The 18,960-nt window shown below is 52.3% G+C and overlaps 1 protein-coding gene and 1 long non-coding RNA gene across 5 annotated transcripts; both read right to left on the reverse strand.

Annotated features, from left to right (window-relative positions):
• Positions 1-757: 757 nt before the first annotated feature.
• SYS1 (SYS1 golgi trafficking protein) lies at positions 758-5,104 on the reverse strand. Of its 4 annotated transcripts, none has more exons than XM_008274764.5 (4): positions 4,859-5,104; positions 4,481-4,588; positions 3,115-3,182; positions 758-1,938 (listed from the first exon to the last, which is right to left on the reverse strand). In XM_008274764.5, the coding sequence occupies exons 2-4, from the start codon at positions 4,577-4,579 to the stop codon at positions 1,698-1,700; spliced, it is 408 nt and encodes a 135-aa protein (XP_008272986.2). In that variant the 5' UTR covers positions 4,580-4,588; positions 4,859-5,104; the 3' UTR covers positions 758-1,697. The 4 variants fall into 4 exon arrangements, with proteins under 4 accessions (XP_008272986.2, XP_089164055.1, XP_089164054.1 ...); XM_089307929.1 differs by having other exon boundaries at positions 4,911-5,090; XM_089307928.1 differs by having other exon boundaries at positions 4,481-4,720; positions 4,911-5,063.
• Positions 5,105-13,760: 8,656 nt separating this feature from the next.
• On the reverse strand, positions 13,761-17,960 carry LOC138844286 (uncharacterized). Its single transcript, XR_016216528.1, has 2 exons — positions 15,577-17,960; positions 13,761-14,412 (listed from the first exon to the last, which is right to left on the reverse strand). It is a non-coding gene; the product is annotated as an uncharacterized LOC138844286 (long non-coding RNA).
• Between the last annotated feature and the right edge of the window lie 1,000 nt (positions 17,961-18,960).

An 18,960-nucleotide genomic window follows, 5' to 3' on the forward strand; every position in this document is an offset into this window, starting at 1 on the left:
TTCCAAAAAAAAAAAATTAGCACTCAAGAGACAGAGATTTGTCACTGCATAAGACACACAGAGAGGTGGGCACAAGCCCTTGAGGAAAATCCCAAAGAGGGGTTTCAGCCGCAGCTGGTCACAGGGCAGCAGCCACACGTGGTCCTGATGCCTTTCAGAGTGACACCAGTCACCCATCTGTGCAGTGTACAGTGGCCGGGGGTCGGGGGGACCCAGCACCCAAGGCCAAGTCACCCCAGCTGGTCTTAGCTCCCGGACCCGTCAGCCGGGATCAGGTCCCAGACCACGCTGAGTGACCGAGGCGCCTCACCCAGCGCTGTCCCAGTCTGCCCAGGCGCTTCACTTTTTAACCTTTCACCTGGTCAGCCCCAGCCTCAGGCCCCTGCTCTGCAGGACTGAGAGCCAGGAGCCTACAAAGACTTCCCAGGAGGGCCCACTCCTCACACTGAAGCCAAAAACGGACAGCTTCTTGGGCAAGCTCCAGAAAACCAAAGAGCAATGCTGATGGTTTCAACGCAGAACCACCTAGACCAGAAACCACAGGGAGCCAGATGGAATCCCAAGGCTCACGGTGGCTCACCTGAGGCAGGGCAGAGGCACCTGCAGGGAGAGGGGTTGGGATACAAGGGGGTCCCTGCCCTTAGCATCTGAATCAGATGGGGCCCAGGACAGGAGAAGCCTACAGTTCTTGATGGCTCCCTTGCTGGCTGTGTTTCTCTCAGCCCCAACCATGGCATTACAAAGTAAAGGTAGAACCGTGGAAAATACTGCATTTATGTACACAGGAAGGCCAGCCACAAGCCCCTCACAGAGGAAACTCTGTCCCAAAGAAAAATCTTAGCAGCAAATTCCTATCTCCGTCAGCATTATCAGTGTGGCCCAGGCTGGAAGGCTGGGCTGCTTGGCTCTGGGCAACGGATCACACCCTTCTCACCGCAGAATTCCAATCAGGCAAGAAAATGGAACTCCTGCCGGAACACAGCGCCAGTGGGGGCTGGCAGGGACGCCTCATGAGAGTTAGACTGGGAGCGATGCTGGGACTTTTCCTGGGGTCCTTTGGGCTGCCACGTTGAGAGCTGGGACCAGGGCGGGGACTCGGTGGAGGGAACTGGAAGGAAGTCGGTCATGGGTTCGTGGGCACACACACGCGTGCGTGTAACAGGTCACAGGCTGTGCGTTCTCCTTGTGCGCGATGCCTCTGTCAGCGATGCTCTCCCCACAGCGGCCTCGTGCGCTGCGCCTCCATCTCTCCGCAGCTGTAGATCCAGAGACCAAGGGCTTCTCCGGCACGGTCCCTGTGGCTCAGCAGCGAGGCCAAGGCAGCAGCTCTCCGGGGAGCTGAGACACACGACTAGAAGAGTGGTTTGCTCCAATCAGATATCCTTGCTTTGTCGGTTCTCGTTTTAGAACAACAGGCTGGTGACAGGTATGATGGCTCAAGAGTGACACGGTTTCAATTCTGCTGTGATCCTCCGGGAGGTCCCCTTCCTGACCTCCCAGACACCACGGCTCCGTAGATGGAGGCCATTCGTGCGGCTCTGATCCTCACTGCTCCCTGCCTTCGTGCCGGGGCCTCACACCTCTCTCACACCCACAACTTCACATTTCCAGGGATCTTCTGAGACCTGGGCTGGACCTCACCCGGAGGGTCTGAGCGCCTCAAGGTGTCCCAGCAGGGCTGTCCACACGGCCTGCTCCTAGACATTGGATTTAGGGGCTGAGTTGAGGGGTATCTCCTTGAGCTCCGTCCGCATGCACAGGTACTCCCCGATGACAGCCATGAGCGCAATGCACACAGCCTGCACCAGCCACCAGCTCAGTGCCGAGGGGAACCGGGAGCTGTAGAACCAGCAGCCCAGGAGGTGAAAGAAATGGACAGTGACCGTGAAGTCCAGACACTGCTTCCCTCGCCGGATGAAGTGCAGCAAGCCCAGGGCGCTGTGGGGAAAGGACAGCAGCGAGTGGCCATGGGTCGTCCTGGCCTGAGATGAGGCTACTTGGGGGTGGGGACACTTAGCATAAGAACATCGTGGTCACAAGAGAAGCAGATAAGGGTGACACTATCAGACGCCTAGAGGAACCTGGCAGGTGCTATCAAAAGTGAGTCAAAAGGAACAGCAGAAAATGAAAGCATAAGCTTGATGCTTAATGGCAACTGTCACTTGGGGGGGATCCTAGGGCTTGGTGGGGACTGCAGCACCCTGAAAGCAAACATGTTCTGTCTAAAGTGGAAACAACAGCTAACTTGTACCTAGGCAAATCGTATCATGCTAGAAGTTTGGCTTGAAATCAATCTATCTTCCCATTATTCAAGATTAGCCAGCAACCTGGATTTTTATATAAAATATACTTTCAATTGAACAAAAATGTTTTGAACACTAAGCTTGGGCGAATACCTGTGTAAGCCACTCAGAACACATCTGGGAGGTAAATTTAGGTCCAAGTCAGCCCAGCAGTTTTCAAACTCCGCAGTAAGGATGAGGCACTGTTTTCAGTACTTCCTGTGCAGTAACGCACTAAAGCCTCACAGCTCCGACAGAAGTGACTATCTGCCCCTTTTGGTGACGAGGAACCTGGGCTTAGGCAGATGAGCCTGCCCAGTCGCTAGACAAGACAGGAAAGCGGAGACTCAAAGCCACGTAAGTTTGCCTCTGGAGCCTGAGATCTCGTTCGCCCATGCTAAAGCCCCTCTCTCAAGAGACAGGCGACGGTGGACAGTAGCCCTAGAGGTCCCCAGTCCACCCTCTGTGTCCAGATGCGGAGTCGCAGACCCAGAGGGGAGGGAAATAACTTGGCCCGTCAATGACACCCAGACCAAAATGGAAACCTTCCTCCTGATTCCTAGTCCTCTCCTCTACCTGCTCCAGAGCAGAGAAGGCAGCTCACGTGGGAGCTGTCCTGCCGGCAGCACACACGGTGACCTTAGAAGTTTCCAGCTAAGTCAAAACAGCAAAGAAGGAGCCCAGGAGAGAGCCAGGCCCGGAATCAGCCTCTGCCACCCACTCAGCCCACCGCTCCCCGGGAACACGTGCCAGTCTGTCTCCTGTGCACACTGAGGGAGCTCGTCCTAGTGCTGAGACCCCAAAAGCTGGGAGCAAAACTGGTGATACTCACCAGGTGAGGGCATTCAGGATGAAGGACATCATGGAGAGCCGGCCTGGAGGGGTGGAAAAGCCCAGGATCTGAGGAGAATCACAAACGGAAAGACACTGGAGACGGCCCTTGAGAGCCCCAGAGAGCCCCGGGCTCCAGGATCCCAGCGGGCCTTGTAAGCAAGGGCACGCAAGACACCTCTCGGGGCACGCAAGACAACACCTCTCACGGCACGCAAGACAACACCTCTCTTGGGCTGTCCAGCAGCCCGATTCTCACAAGGTGCTTCCACACACATCCGTTACGGTGTCTTACTCCATCCTCACAGCAGGTGGACAGATCAGGGGTCTCCTTTCACAGGGAAGGGCATAAAAGCTCAGAGAAGTTGTCACCCAAAGTGACACAGTAAACAAACAGCAAGAGACAGGTCTAGAACAGACTTCAGAAAACCACGGCCCCACAGGCCAGGCACCCATTACTGCAAATAAGGTTTGACCGAAACACATTCGCACCTGCTCACTCACACACTGGCCGTGGACGCAGAGCTGAGTGGCTGTAGCCGAAAATCTTTCCCACCTCCTGCTCTAGGGAAAGGTGTCCTCACCTCTAGCCTGGGACTCTGTGCAGCAGACGGCTCTTCAACAAAGCCCAGGGCCCCCACGCGCCCTCCTCAGGACAGAAGCTCCTAAGAAGCGACTAGGCACCCGGGGAGGCTGCAATCTACCACCCCTGACGCAACACGACCCAGAACCAAACATCTGCCCACACTTCCAGCTTACAGAGACAGGCCTCTGCTGAGCCATGATCCCGCGCTATCCTCACAAAAGCCCAGCAAAGCCACGGTCAGCTTCTCACTCTCATCTCTTTGGGATGACAATGTGCCCGAGGGCTACCAAGGGGAGAGCGGCAGAAGCGAGGGCTCCTGGCTCCCGGAGCTGGGCCCCTCACCACGCACCATAGCTGCCTCTCCGACCCGGCAAGCTCTCGCGCCTCCAGTCCGAAAAGCTGCAGACAGCGAACAGGGCGCACAGAGGTGAGGCCACCTGTCCCAGGTCACGGGTCAGTAAGTGAAGCTGACACAGGGGCCCGCCTGACCCCCAAAGGCCACGATCCACCTCTCCCTCCCGCCAGCACGGCCCCGGAGGAACTGAGCTCAGCGAAGCCAAGCCACTACCCCCGGTCTCAGGAAGCAGATGCGGCAGTGTCGCCTGGATCCACGCCTGACCAGCTTCTCGCTCTGCTACCAAGCGGGACAGCCAGGGCTCAGACCCCTTCCCGGGGGTCACTCAGCGAAGCAGGTGGCGGAGCCCAGGGCCCAGCGGCGCCGGACCACAAATTCGACTCCGACAGGCTGAGACCCCCACCCGCGTCTGCCCGGAGACCCTACCTCGGCGTCGAACATCTGGTCCAGCGAAGGGCTGCTTCGCACGAGCCCGTCCACCAGCGCCAGCCACAGGCCCAGCGAGCCGTAGTACACCGTCTGCATGAGGACGATCTGCGACAGGATCAGCAACGGGTCCCACACGTAGCTGCGGAACTGGCCCGCCATGCCCGCCCGCGGGGCCGGGTCGCCGCCCAGGCCTCGGTCAGCGCCGCCTCGCCATGGGGCCCCCGGCCGCCCCCGCACCTGCGGAGACACGGGGCGGGCCTCAGCCAGCCGGCCCCGGAGGAGGGGCCGGGACCCCGGGGGCGAGCCCACCCCAGAAGCAGGGGGGAGGGCGGGGCGGACAGACCCCTTCCCAGAGTGAAGGGAAATCCTACTCACCCCGGCTGCTCGGCCCCCGGCCCGTCCACCAGCTCCTCTGGGCTCCACTCACCGGCGACGGACTCGAAGATCGACGCGTCCGAGAGTGGCCCGGCCTCAGCCGCAGGCTCCCGGCACCGAGCTGACAGACAGGACCATGGAGGAGAGGCCTCGCAGGCCTAGAGAGGCAAAGCTCCGGCTACCCGAGGGGCCGCCGCGGCTGCGTGGGAGGAAGCGTTTCCGGGGACAGCGGCGGAGGGGCGGGGCTGACCTTGCGCAGGCGTAATGGGTGCAACCTTTGGCCAAACCCCCTGGAGTGAAAGGGCTGCGCGGAACGGGTGGTGCGCATGCGCACCACGAAGAGTGACGGCGAACGGAAGTGAGGAACGAGAGCCGCGGAGCTTGCGTGCCCCCTAGAGGACAATCTTGAAAACGAGGAGGGCGGCCGAGGCCGAGGGGATGACGTTGGGGAATCCACGAGGGAATGAACATGGGCTTTATTTTCAGCCTCGGTTCCCAAAGTTTGCTTCTTGTGGTTAGAGTCTGGGATAACTTGAGACTGAAAGCTCTTCCACCTGCGGTTTGCCACTGTTCCCGTTACATGGATGATAGCACTGGGGACGCGGGAAGGAAGCAGGGTGCTGTCCCGAGGACCTGTGCTTACTGGCAAAGGCAGGGTTAGAATGCAGGTGCTGGGCCTCCGCCCGGGTCCCTGCATCCCAGATGGGCGCCTGTCAGTATCCGGGCTGCTCCACTTCCAATCCAGCTTTCTGCTGTGGCCTGGGAAAGCAGTGGAAAATGGCCCAAGTCCTTGGGCCCCTGCACCCACGTGGGTGCCTAGAAGAAGCTCCTGGCTCCTGGCTTCGGGTCGGCACAGCTCCAGCCGTTGTGGCCATTTGGGGAGTGAACCAGCAGACGGAAGACCTCGTTCTGTGTCTCTCCTTCGCTCTATAACTCTACCTCTCAAATAAATAAGATCTTTAAACAATAAGGACTTACTTTAAGAAAAAAGAAAAGAATCCAGGTGTATCCAACACTGCATGATTGATTTGGTGCCTACTGGGTCCCAGGAACTATAGGACATGTACACGTGAGACGGTCCCTGCCCTCGGTCAGGATGAGGGGTGTTTATGAGGCAGGGATCCAATCACTCTGAAGTCACTTCTAGCACTGCCTGATGCCATACCATTTTATCTCTGCCCTTGCCCCCAAGTCTGAATCGTGGGCAGTGAGCAAATATTTCCCGAATGAGTCAAGAACAGAGAAAGGGCAACAGCAAGCTGATGACTCATTTTTTTTTAATTTCTTATTTGAAAGTCAGAGTTACACAGAGAGAGGAGAGACAGAGAGAGAGAGCGAGAGAGGAGTCTTCCATCTGCTGGTTCACCCCCCAATTGGCCACAATGGCCAGAGCTATGCCGATCCAAAGCTAAGAGCCAAGAGCTTCTTCCAGGTCTCCCATGCAGGTGCAGGGGCCCAAGCACTTGGGCCATCTTCTACTGCTTTCCCAGGCTATAGCAGAGAGCTGGATCAGAAGTGGAGCAGCCAGGACTCGAACTGGCGCCCCTATAGGATGGCGGCACTGCAGGTGGCGGCTTTACCCGCTATGCCACAGCGCCAGCCCCCGATGACTCACTGTATTCCTGCCCCAGCCACCGGAGCCCCTCAGCTTCATTAATCCTAGGGCGGCCCTCTCTGGAGTGGAAAGGAGAGAGATCCTGGAGCCAGGTCCACCACTTAGTAGTTGTGGGACCAGAAAGCCACTTCCTCCTTTAAACCTCAGCTTCTCTGTTTATGAAACGAGGAGTTGGAGACGATTAACGTTTTCCAACATTTAATCTACCCTCCACCAATTATTTTCCCATTAAAAAAAAGCTATCAAAGACTCATGCCATCACCAATCAGAATTCCTGAACAGCGTGTGACAGCCTTGGTATCACCTTGAGTTGATACAATTCCAGACAAAAGTAAAGCAACTTGAGGCTTTACTGAGTGCTAAGTGATTTCCCTTATCGTTTGGAAATACTGTAAGCAGTTCTCTCCGGGCTGCAGTGTGGGAGTTATTAAGGCCTAAGACTTCCGAGGTGCTTTCCAGCTCAACCATCTTTTAGTCATCTCAGTGCAACTCAGAAAAACATATATTCAGATTCCTCTGGTCCACTGGTTACCCACATGACCGAGTGTTTGTGAGAAAGCATCTTCTGTGTATTAAGTGCCTACATGATCTTGTTTAACCCTCACAATCTAAGGAGGTAGCTACTGTCCCCCCCCCTTTTTTAGTTTTCATTTAATGAATGCATTTTTTATGGATACAACTTTAGGAATCTATGATTCCCCCATGCCCCCCCAGCTCCCATACCACCTCCCTCTCCCTCTCCCATCTCCTTCTTCATTATGGTTCATTTTTAGTATGACTTTATATACAGAGGATCAACTCCATGCTAAGCATAGACTTCAACAATTTGCACCCATGTACACATACAACATATAAAGTACAGTTTGGGAAGAAAATGTGCAGTCGATTCTCATCCCCTTTTTATTTTTTAAGATTTATTTATTTACTTATTTAAAGGCAGAGTTACAGAGGAAGAGAGAGAGATTTTCCATCTGCTGGTTCACTCCCCAAATGGCCTCAAAGTCCAGAGCTGGGATAGTCTGAAGCCAGGAGCCAGGAGCTTCCAAGACTTGGGCCATCTCCCCACTGCTTTCCCAGGTACATTAGCAGAGAGCTGGATCAGAAGTGGAGCAGCCAGGACTCGAACCGGCGCCCATATGGGATGCCAGAGTTGCAGGTGGCAGCTTTACCCGCTGTGCCACAGCGCCGGCTCCCATTGTCCTTCTTTTTTACAGGTGATGAGATTCGTGCTCAGGAAGGGGCCGTGACTCTGCCCAGGTCAGAGAGCTCACAGGAATGCAAACCCAGGCAACTGACTCCCAACACCAAATCAAAGATGGAAGGGAGGAAGTGGGGGAGGGAGGGAGAATGAAGGAGAGAGACAGGGACAGCGAGGCAGTCAGATGGTGCAGTAGTGGAAAGTGGAAAAGCAGCAGTGGATCTCTGAGCTCAGGTCACCCCGGGGCGAGGGACCAGGCAGAGGTGGGAGAGGTTTAGGAAAAGTGCTGGTGCTGTCTTCCCGCCCGGAGCTGGAATGTGTGGCCTTTCCTGGAGTCGGTCTGCCCCTTCACAGCACAGCTGGGCCCACTCCACCCCCACCTCCTCCACAAGGAAGGCTCTGCCTACCCGTTCTCCGGAAACGGAAGCACCCAGGTAGCTTACCACAGCAGGGCCAGCTGAATTGCTGCTGTCTGACGTCACCCCTGGAGCGGGCCCTCTCCTCTGGGAAAACCCCCGCTGGGCAGGCGACGGAGCTTCCTGCTGTTTGCCTTTCCCTTCAGAAGCCGGGCTCTTGGATGCCTGCCTTGCCGGGCCCCGGAAGCAGGCACCGTCGTGCGTCTTAATTCAGATCCGAGAAGGAAACCAAAACTGGGGGAAAACCACAGCAGCACCCTGTGCCGATCTCCTGGGCCCGTTTCCAAAATTTGACTGTGGGCAGCCTGGTCGAGACCAGGGATCTAGGACAGTCCCACTGCCCCGCTGCAGGCCCTGGGCTAGCCTTTTGCTGGATCCCAGGAATCCCAATCTATAAAATCAAAGTGGGGCACTGGACTCTGATTTCTAAACGCAGCTCATGGCCCTGTGCCTTCTGAATCATCTGAGAAGCACGTTACACATTCAGATTCTCAGGCTTTGTTGCAAAATCTAAATTTCCAAGAGCAGCGTGCAGACATGTGTGTATTTAAAGAACTCGCTAAGTGAGTCAGAGGTGTGACCACCTTTGGTAACTGCAGAACGTGATCCGTCGTTGACCCCAGAACAAACTCTCTAACAGAAAACCGCTGTGACCTTGGCATATCCACAGCTCTTGTTGGGCTCCAGGGTTTGTTTTTTTTTTCCATCTGTCATATGAGGGGGTTGGACTAGAATAGCCTGTCTCCACAGGCCTTTCCCACACTGCCAAGTCTGTGGTTCCCAAATTATGAATGAAATGTTCAACTTTAGGTCAGGGGCAGAGTGACCAACAGTTACCAGCTGGGACAAACTGTCCTCCCAGTGGCGGGGAGGGGAGTGCCTGCGGTCACTTGATCCCTTTCGTCATTCCCACACTAAGCCCCCATTGTGGGCATGTAAGGACAACGCCCACTGGGCTCGATTTCTGACCCCACCCCCATAAATCCTTGAGAAATGTCCTTGCATGGATTCCTGGGTTTGGGGACTTGCTTAGACTTGAGTCCTGGCTCTCCTGTCTTGTAGGGTGACCTTGAGAGGAAGTATTCCATCTCTCTGGGCAGGACTTGATTTCCTCTTCTATAAAATGGGCACCAGGGGGCCGATGCTGGGGTGCAGGGGCTAAGCTGCTGTTTGCAGTGCAGGCATCCTACATCGGAGCGCTGGTTCAAGTCTTGGCTGCTCTGCTTCCCAGTCTGCTCCCTGCTGATGTGCTTGGGAAGGCAGTGGAGGATGGCCCACGTCCTTGTGGCCCTGGCACCCACATTGCACACCTGGGTGGAGTTCCAGTCTCCCGGTTTTGGCCTGACCCAGCCCCAGCCATTGCAGGCATGGAAGATCTCTCTGTGTCTCCATTCTCTCTCTGTCACTCTGCCTTTAAAAAAAAAAAAAAAAAAAAAAGAATGGTGCCCAGGTGTGTTTTTTTTTTTTTTTTTAATTTGACAAGTAGAGTTATAGATAGTGAGAGAGACAGAGAGAAAGGTCTTCCTTTCCGTTGGTTCACTCCCCAAATTGCCACTATGGCTGGCACTGCGCTGATCCGAAGCCAGGAGCCAGGTGCCTCCTCCTGGTCTACCCATGTGGGTGCAGGACCCCAAGCACCTGGGCCATCCTCTACTGCCCTCCCGGGCCACAGCAGAGAGCTGGACTGGAAGAGGAGCAACTGGGACTAGAACCAGCGCCCATATGGGATGCCGGCGCCACAGGTGGAAGATTAGCCAAGTGAGCCACGGCACTGGCCCCTAGGGGTTGTCTTAACCCCAAGTGTGCTTAGCCCACTGCCTGATAACCTTTTGCTGTTGTATGAACATTAGCAATATTAATTATTATAATTATTTCTTCCTTTGGTATGCGGGAGAGGAAATCCCTGATTTCTCAGATTTATGGCAGGGTTTAGTTAGGTATCAGACAGGGGGAGCCCGGGGCCAGGCACATAGTAGGAGCTCAGTAAATGAGATCCTTTATCTTCCTAGTTCCACAGTGGCTCCCCGGCTCCCAGCTCGCCCGCCCCTCGCTGCTCCCTTCCCGGAGCTGCCCTCCTGCCCGTGGCATTTCCCCTTTTGGAGGCTGTGAAGACACTTCAGCAGACACGTGTCCCAGGGACAGGTTATGCAACTCTGTGCTCGCACTTTTCGGAAACTCTGCGTGGGAGGCGAGCACTTGGCTGCCTGTCCTCCACATCAGCGACCATCCTGGACTTGGGCCAGTGGGCGCCTCTCCTGGGAGGGAAGCTGCAGAGAGCGCTCATTGGCTGCCTGTTTTATTTCCAGACTAAGAACATTTTGTCACCCAGGTGTCTTTAAGGGCTGTGCGTGCATCCGTGTTTGAGGAGGCATGTTTGCTGAGCGCCAGAATCTCATGTAATGCTTATTTAATTTCTAAAACAAGCATGGGGCCGGCGCTGTGGTGCAGTGGGTTAACGCTATGGCCTGAAGCGCCAGCATCCCATATGGGCGCTGGTTCGAGTCCCGGCTGCTCCTTCTGATCCAGCTCTCTGCTATGGCTTGGGAAAGCAGTAGAAGATGGCCCAAGTCCTTGGGCCCCTGCACCCGTGTGGGAGACCCGGAAGAAGCTCCTGGCTCCTGGCTTCAGATCAGCACAGCTCCAGTCATTGCAGCCAACTGGGGAGTGAACCAGCGGATGGAAGACCTCTCTCTCTGCCTCTCCTTTCTCTGTGTAACTCTGACTTTCAAATAAATAAATAAATAAATCTTAAAAAAAAAAAAAGCAGTGGAAAGGAAGACCTTTCTCTCTGTCTCACTATCCACTCCGCCTGTCAAAAAATAAAAAAAATAAAAATAAAAAAAAGCAGTGGGCTGTAGATACTTTTTAAAATTTCTATATATGCATTAAAATGCTGGATTTTTTAAAAAAAATAAACTTATCTTTTAGTTCCATTTTCTATGAATTTTTTTAAAAAATATTTATTTACTTAATTTGAAAGGCAGAGTTACAGAGAGACAGAGACAGAGAGAAAGAGAGAAGTCTTCCATCTGCTGGTTCACTCTTCAAATGGCCAGAGCTGGGCCGATCTGAAGCCAGGAGCCAGGAGCTTCTTCCAGGTCTCCCACATGGGTGCAGGGGCCCAAGCACTTGGGCCATCTTCTACTGCTTTCCCAGGTGCATTAGCAGGGAGTTGATTGGAAGTGGAGCAGCCAGGACTCTAGCCGGTACCTTTATGGGATGGCGGCACTGCAGGCGGGAGCTTTGCTGGCTACACCACAGCACCAGCCTGGTTGTAGGTACCATAATAGTCTCACTTAGCAGGTAGGGAAACCGAGGCTCAGAGGAGGAGCCCCACTTACACCCAGCCACACTGCGGGGGGTTAACAGAGCTGAACTCTGGCCCAGATCAGTGTGACTTCCCACTGCCTCTTCCCTAGCACTGGACCTGACAGTCCACATTGAGCACTCACCTCCATGGCTTCATCTTACTGTCCCAACAGCCCCTGGGAGGGCGGGCTGACCATTCTCCCTGCCTTACAGGGGAAGAAACTGAGGCTCAAACAGGAAGTGACTCACACAGCCGGGGTGTGGTGGGTCTCATGGCTGGAACAGCCCTGGGCGAGAGATGTCTGCAGTGTCTGTCTTTGTAGTCCAACATCTCTCTGCTCCTCCCTTTACCCAAAGTGGCTCTGCAAACAGGCTTTCTGTGTTCCAAGACTCCTGGCCAGTGGGTTTTGGAAAACCTTCTCCCTACAGAGGCTGCACAATGCCAGGCTTACCAGTGATGGCTGAACTCTGAGCACCTGCAGTGGTTTCTCTTTCTCTAAATTTTTATTTATTTATTTTTAATTTGAAAGGCAGAGAGACAGGCGGGCAGGCAGAGAGAGATCTTCCATCAGCTGATTCACTCCCCCAGAAGCCTGCAACAGTCAAGTGAAACCCAGAATTTCATCCAGCTCTCCTACAAGGGTTGCCGGGACCCAAGCAGCTGAGCCATCCCCTGCTGCCTCCCAGAGCGCACATTAGCAGGAAGCTGGAATTGGAAGCAGAGCTGAGACTCAATCCCAGGCACTCGAATAGGAGATGCAGGCGCCCCAAACGGTATCTCAGCGTCGGCACCAAATGCCTACCCTGGTTGTCTCTTGGATACAGGCCCTTTCCCAGCATCTTCTGCTCTGCTCCATTAAGAACCAGACACTTCAAAAATGTTCCTGAGGGAGGAGAGAAATCAGGGCTGTGCACTCAGTGGGACAGCAGGAGGAGGCAGACGGAATCAAAGAAACCTGAGTTTGAATCCTGCACTGGTCAGCTTTTGCTGCATAACAAATAGCCTCTGACTGTCCGTGGACTGCAGCAGGAGCACGCATTTCTTCACCATGGGTTTGCAGACCAGCTGGGGCAGCCTTGTGTCATTTCTCCTCTCTCATCCTGCTTTTTCATTTGTTACAGAGAGATAACGCTGACCACGGACCGCACAGGGCCAGCTGAGGATGACCTTCAACACTGTCTTCTAACTAAACACACCCTTGCTCAAGGTCTCGTACAGCTGGAAGATGTTCACCCTCTAGGCCAGCTCATCATCCAGTCAGTGGCCTGGCCTGCAGGCACGCCCTCAAGGAACGACGCAGGCCATCGGCCAAGCCAACCAGACTGTCTTCCCCACCCCTCCCCCCACACCCCCACTCCCCCCCTTCAGACTGGGAGAGCCTCTTAAGTCAGGAGAAGCGAAGACACACATCCAGGAAAAGGAAGAGATGCCTCCAGTGAAGACCAGGTAGACCTGGAGATCAGACTGTAACCTATGGCGTCAACTCAGTTCTTAATTTCATGATGATTTCCCGTTGGTTTTAGTCTTTTTTTTTTTTTTAAGATTTATTTACTTTACTTGAAAGTAAATAAAGATAGAGGGGGACTGACAGAGAGAGAGAGAGAGAGAGAGGTCTTCCATCCGCTGGTTTACTCCCCAGATGGCCACAATGGCTGGAGCTGCACTGATCCAAAGCCAGGAGCAGCCAGGGGCTTCTTCCAGGTCTCCCACATGGGTGCAGGGGCCCAAGGACTTGGGCCATCTTCCACTGCTTTCCCAGGCCATAGCAGAGAGCTGGATTGGAAGTGGAGCAGCTGGGTCTCAAACCGGCGCCTATATGGGATGGTGGCACTGCAGGTAGTGGCTTTACCTGCTAGGCCACAGCGCAGGCCCCATGTTGGCTTTAGTCTTAAGCCTTCCCATTCCTCCCAATGACTCCTAAGCCCCCTTTTCCTAAGGGGTCTTGAGTGAAGCATGTTTCCTCGCAATGGCAAGAAATAGGCTAAGACAGAGAAGATGCATAGGACGTTCCAGCCTTGACCTTGGACTGTAGCAGATCCTTATCCTACTGTACCACTGGCAGCTGAGGCCGGCATTGTAGCATAGTGGATAAAACCGTGTGGCCTCGGCATTCCAGATGAGCACGAGTTCGAGTCCGAGCTACTCTACTTCTGATCCAGCTCCCTAATAGTGGCCTGGGAAAGCAGTGGAAGATGGCTCCTGGCTCCTGGCTCGTGGCCCTGGCTGTTGCAGCTATCCGGGGAGTGAACCAGAGGATGGAGGATCTCGTTCTCTCCATCTCTCCCTCTCTCTGACTTTTGAATAAATAAACAAATCTTAAAAAAAAAAAATACCTGGCAGCTATTGGTTACCAATCAAGGAGCTTTTTTTTTTAATTTTACAAATTATTTTATTAACCAAAGTCACAATTTTCATAAAATTTGTAACACTAGGGAGCCTCTTGAGAGCAAGGGCAGTGTCTCCTTCACTAGGGTTTATCAAAACGCCTCTCACACACAAGATGTTCGCCAGCTGTCTGTTGGATCATTGGCCACAGGAGTGCATTACTGTGCCTGAGCGTCTAGGAAAAAACATCCAATGGCAGTCTTCTACTCATCCACACAGCAAACATTTATCGAACACCAACCTGTGCCCAACCTCGGGCATGGTGCTAGGGATATAGTCATGAACAAGAAAGTGTCTCCACCTTCATGAAACTTCACTTCTGCTGGGACTAGAAGATGATAAGCAAATTAAAAAAAAAAATGAATGCATGATGTCAGGTAAGGAAAATGTTAGAAGAAAAAATAAAGCAAAGCAAACAAAGAATTGATGGAGGGGCTATTTTTAGAAGTCTTCAAAATCCCTCCATGGAGGTTTGCTTGGTGCGTGGCTCTCTGTCGCCTGACAATGGAGGTACTGTGGGACTGAACAGTCTAGAAGGATCCTTCTGGCCCTGCTGTTCTCCGTTTCTGTGGTTATGCAAGGCAGTGGCTGGACATTCCACAGCCTCTGGAAACTCCAGGCTGTCATTATCTGTACAAGGAGAGAGATTTGCAAGGAGTCAGGGAGACCAAAGAGGACTGGCACTTTTCCAGGAGAGAGAACCCCCTGTCCCCAGCCCTCTGTGTTCTGACAGTGGTGATATGACTACGGGTTATTTACTGTGTGCAGGGAGCTGCTAGGGAGAGAGTGACTCCACACCCAGACCTCTCCTAACTACAAGAGCTGATAACATTTATGTGCTAGAGATTGTGCTAAGCATCTTCCTCACCACATTCTTAGGCTGTTAAGAACTATAATGACCTTCAAGTTACAAATGAGGAAACTGAGGCACAGGGCGGGCTCGTGTCTTGCTCCAGACCACACAAGCCAGAATTGCAGCCTGTGCTCTCAATCTCTATCAAGAGGAGGATGCCTCCCCAGAGAGGGGGAGACAGAGCACTTTAAGTTCCAGGGGAGGTGCCTGTAGCACCTTGCACTTGGTGTCTGCACGTTCCAGGATGCACACAGCCTGGGTTAACTTTGGCTTAGGAGGTCTGAGACAAGGGGACACCTTCACCCTGGTTTTAGGCTGGGACTCAGCTCCTTTTTGAGCTTCCTGGGGCGCGTGTGTATGTTTGTGTGTGTGTGTTGGGGGGTGCCTTTTTAGGACCTGAATCATTTTGATTGGCCTGAAAGGAAACCAGAGGAGGCTATATCACGTTTGACTCACGAGGTTCCCCAAACTGACCCCATGTCAGGGGGTGGAGAATAAGGGCGGGGGCCCCAACATAGGGGGGCTTTGCTGTATGCCTGCCGCACCGCCTTACTCCACTCTCCTAATGCCCACAAGGGAAGTGTTCCCATTTCACAGAGGAGTAGAGTGATCTTCAAACTTTCCGCCAAGTGGTTAAGACCTAGAACTGGGACTTTGACCCTAAACACTGGGTGCATTTTGTTTGGTTGGCTTTTATTATTATTATTGTATTTCCGCCCCATGCAGAAAATTGGGAACTTCAGTTCTACTACAAATCTGTGACTATTGCATTCTGTTTTCTAGAAGCCAAGGAAGAATCCAACAGAACTTCTCAAAGAACCTCAGTTCTTGGTCAAATTGTTTTTAACTCTTTGGGGTCAGGACTTCTTTGTGGGTCTGTGGATTTGAAGTTCCTTGCTCCAGAATAATGCACACGGAGACACATACCCTACAGTACTGACCATTCATGTAAGTCCGGCCTCCAAGGAGTCCAGTTTGAAACCCCATAACTCCATCCATAAGTACACTCAAATATGCCACATGTGTTCAAAGAAGAGTCTCAGAACTTGGAGAAAGGAAAATGAATGTCTTAATTCCAGGGCACTGGGACAGTTTTATGGAACAATTTCCACTGTCTAAATGAGCCACACCCCGCATTTTTCCTGGTGTACTTTCTCAATGATTATTTAAACACTATATATTCCCTGGCACAGTTTCTTTAGTTGACAGCTAACATTTTTCATCAAAAGTTTAAATAGTTGCAAAGGTTCTAGTTTCCTGCATATTGTACATTTATGCACTTTAAACATAAAATGGTTCCATCATTCTTTTCAATGTGTCCAACTGAATTAAATGCTGAAGCAATGAGATACTTGTAACTATCCATTTAAACATATGCGAATGGGGGCAGTGTGGTGGAGCAGTGGGTAAGCTGCTGACACTGACATCCCATATGGGCACCCATTTGAGCTTCAGCTGATCCACCTCCAATCCAGCTCCTCGCTAATGCACCTGGGAAAGCAGTGGAAGATGGCTCAAGTGCTTGGGTCACTGCACCCACATGGGAGATGCAGATGGAACTCCAGACTCCTGGCTTCAACTTGGCCCAGCTCCAGCTGTTGTGGCCATCTGGGGAGTGAACCAGTAGGTACAAGATTTCTCTGTCTCTGCCTCTTTTCTCTCTGTAACTCTGCCTTTCAAATAAATAAATCTTAAAAAAAGTTGTCAAGCCAGTCTGTAGTGGTTCATGAGGGTCAATTTTTGGGAATTTTCCATGTTGATTGTTAAGGAAATTATTACTTAGAATGAAATTACATAAATGTATAGTTAAATATATTATTTAATTTTTTATTTATTTTCATTTCATTTGAAAGGTAGAAATCTTCCATCTGTTGGCTCATTACCGAAATGCTTGCATAGTCAGGGCTAGGCCAGCCAAAGCCAGGAGTCAGGAACTCCAACTGGGTCTCCCATGTGGGTGGCAGAGCCATCACAGCTGCTTCTCAGGGCGCACATTAATGGGCAGCTGGAATGGAAGCAGAGGTGGGACTCCTACCTGGGCACTCTGATACAGGAATGTCCCAAGCCAGAAGTCCGCTCTGAATAAATTATTTTGAAAACAATGGAAATCCATATTTAGAGCTCACCCCTTTATAATAATCTCACTGCACTTTACTGCTAGCTATGCCCACATTCCTACCTGCATGACCTGTGACATCTCATTAGTAACCTGAGATCAGCCACGGGGGAAGTATTTACACTACAGACTTTGGCAAATGTTACAAAGTTGTCCTCGCTGCTGTCCCCAGCTCAGTGTTAAACACTTAACTGCAGAACACTGGCTGCTGAGTAGCCTGAAACTTTCTGCACTCAGAGAAGCTGGTGGGAACAGAAGGAGTCTTGTTCCAGCAATGTGATGACAGGCAGCTAAAATCCCATAGCGATCTACCATCAAAAACCATTTTTACTTTTTAACAGATTTTTTCATTTATGTGAAAGGCAGAGAACTATCTTCCACCCGCTGGTTCACTCTGCATATGAGGCCCACGTCAGGAGCCTTGAACTTTTGTCCGGTCTCCTACGTGGGTGGCAGGGGCCCAAACACCTGGGCAGGGAGCTGTTTTCAGAAGTGGAACAGCCAGGACAACTGGCGCCCATACGGGATGCCAGCATTGCAGGCGGTGGCTTTACTTGCTATGCCACAATGCCGGCCCCCCAAAATGATGTATTTGTTGACAACTAATTAGGCTCTCCTTCAAGTCTTGTAGAAAGCAAAATTGTCAACCATTTGACTTGCTCCACTTCTGACCCAGCTCTCTGCTATGGCTTGGGAAAATAGAAGAAGGGAAAACAGCAGAAGATGGCCCGAATCCTTGAGCCCCTGTACCTACGTGGGAGACCCGCAAGAAGCTCCTGGCTCCTGGCTTCAGATAGGCGTAGCTCCAGCCATTGTGGCCATCTGGGGAGTGAACCAGCAGATGGAAGACCTCTCTCTCTCTGCCTCTCCTCTCTGTGTGTAACTCTGACTTTGAAATAAATAAATAAATCTTTAAAAATACTTTTAAAAAATCTTTAAACAAATAAAACCACATTCCAGCATAAGAAATGTAGTGGTCCTTTTCTATGGAGCACTGCCTGCCTCCAGGACCCTGCAGAAGACAAAACCCCCTCTGCTCAAGCACTCGTATTTGCATATAAATTACACACACCAACCAGCATACTTAACTACCTCTAGATTACTTAAAATACCCAGTGCAATGTAAATGTTATGTAAATAATCCTTACATAGTATTGTTTAAGGATTCTGGACAAGAAAAAGATAAAAGGACAAAAAAAAAAAAAAAAAAAAAAAGCAAGCAAGCAAGCAAGCAAGCAAAAAGCCTACACAGTAGGTTAATCCTCCTCCTGCAGCATCCCACATGGGTTCTAGTCCTGGCCGCTCCTCTTCTGATCCAGCTCTCTGCTATGGCCTGGGAAAGCTGTGGAAGATGGCCCAAGTGCTTGGGCCTCTGCACCAGTGTGGGGGATCTGGAGGAAGCTCCTGGCTCCGGATCCACTCAGCTCCAGCCGTTGCGGCCACTTGCGGGGAGTGAACCAGCGGATGGAAGACCTCTCTGTCTCTCCCTCTCACTGTCTGTAACTCTACCTCTCAAATAAATAAATAAATAAAATCTTTAAAAAAAAAAAAAAGCCTAAACATGTTCAAACAAAATCCCTCCCCCCAAATACAGGTGTTTTCCATCAAGTGTTGCATCCTTGGATGAAGAACCGCGATGAGGCGGGTGGGCAGGACGGGGCTATGCATCCTGGTACCCTGATTGATCATAAGAAGACCCCCCCCCCCCATCTCCAACAGCTCCTGTGCTAGCACTCCCAAGATGCTTTGAGCAGTTCGAATCCTGGCTATTCTCCACCCACTGTGAGGAGATGAGGGCTTCTGTGAAAGGAGAACAGACCAGATCTCAGAGCCGGCAAACCTTCCGGAAAATTCGAAATCTGGAAGACGAAAAAGCCCTTCAAACAGGTCAGGCACCCTGAGGCCAAAGTCTGAGGCCCATCCGGGACTTCAGTACAGCCCCCAGCTTGGAATGCTTTCTCCGTTTTTACATGGTTGGGGGGAAAAGTCAAAAGAATCATTTTTCACACCATGTGAAGGCGATGGGAAATTCAAATTTCAGGGTCCACAGAGAACGTCTTATTAGAAGACCGCCAGGCTCACTCCTCTGAGCGCTGGGGCGGCGCGTGAGCCGGCACGCCGGGGTTTTAGGGTCCGCAGCAGATGGTCAGACCCGCTAGCACTGAAAAAACGCCGCCCTTTGCAGGAGCCGGCAGACCCCCGCTCGCGC

The sequence above is a fragment of the Oryctolagus cuniculus genome, chromosome 11 (genome assembly GCF_051225735.1).
Source record: "Oryctolagus cuniculus isolate XC-2025 breed Fujian yellow rabbit chromosome 11, ASM5122573v1, whole genome shotgun sequence".
NCBI lineage: Eukaryota > Metazoa > Chordata > Mammalia > Lagomorpha > Leporidae > Oryctolagus > Oryctolagus cuniculus.

Excerpts from the sequence above, each read along its gene's own strand:
- SYS1 (XM_089307928.1), bottom strand. The coding sequence starts at position 4,642 with ATGGCGGGCCAGTTCCGCAGCTACGTGTGGGACCCGTTGCTGATCCTG. Across the intron at positions 3,183-4,480 it reads ACCAGATGTTCGACGCCGAG|ATCCTGGGCTTTTCCACCCC; the intron begins GTAGGGTCTCCG and ends GATTCTCCTCAG. Across the intron at positions 1,939-3,114 it reads ATCCTGAATGCCCTCACCTG|CGCCCTGGGCTTGCTGCACT; the intron begins GTGAGTATCACC and ends CTTTCCCCACAG.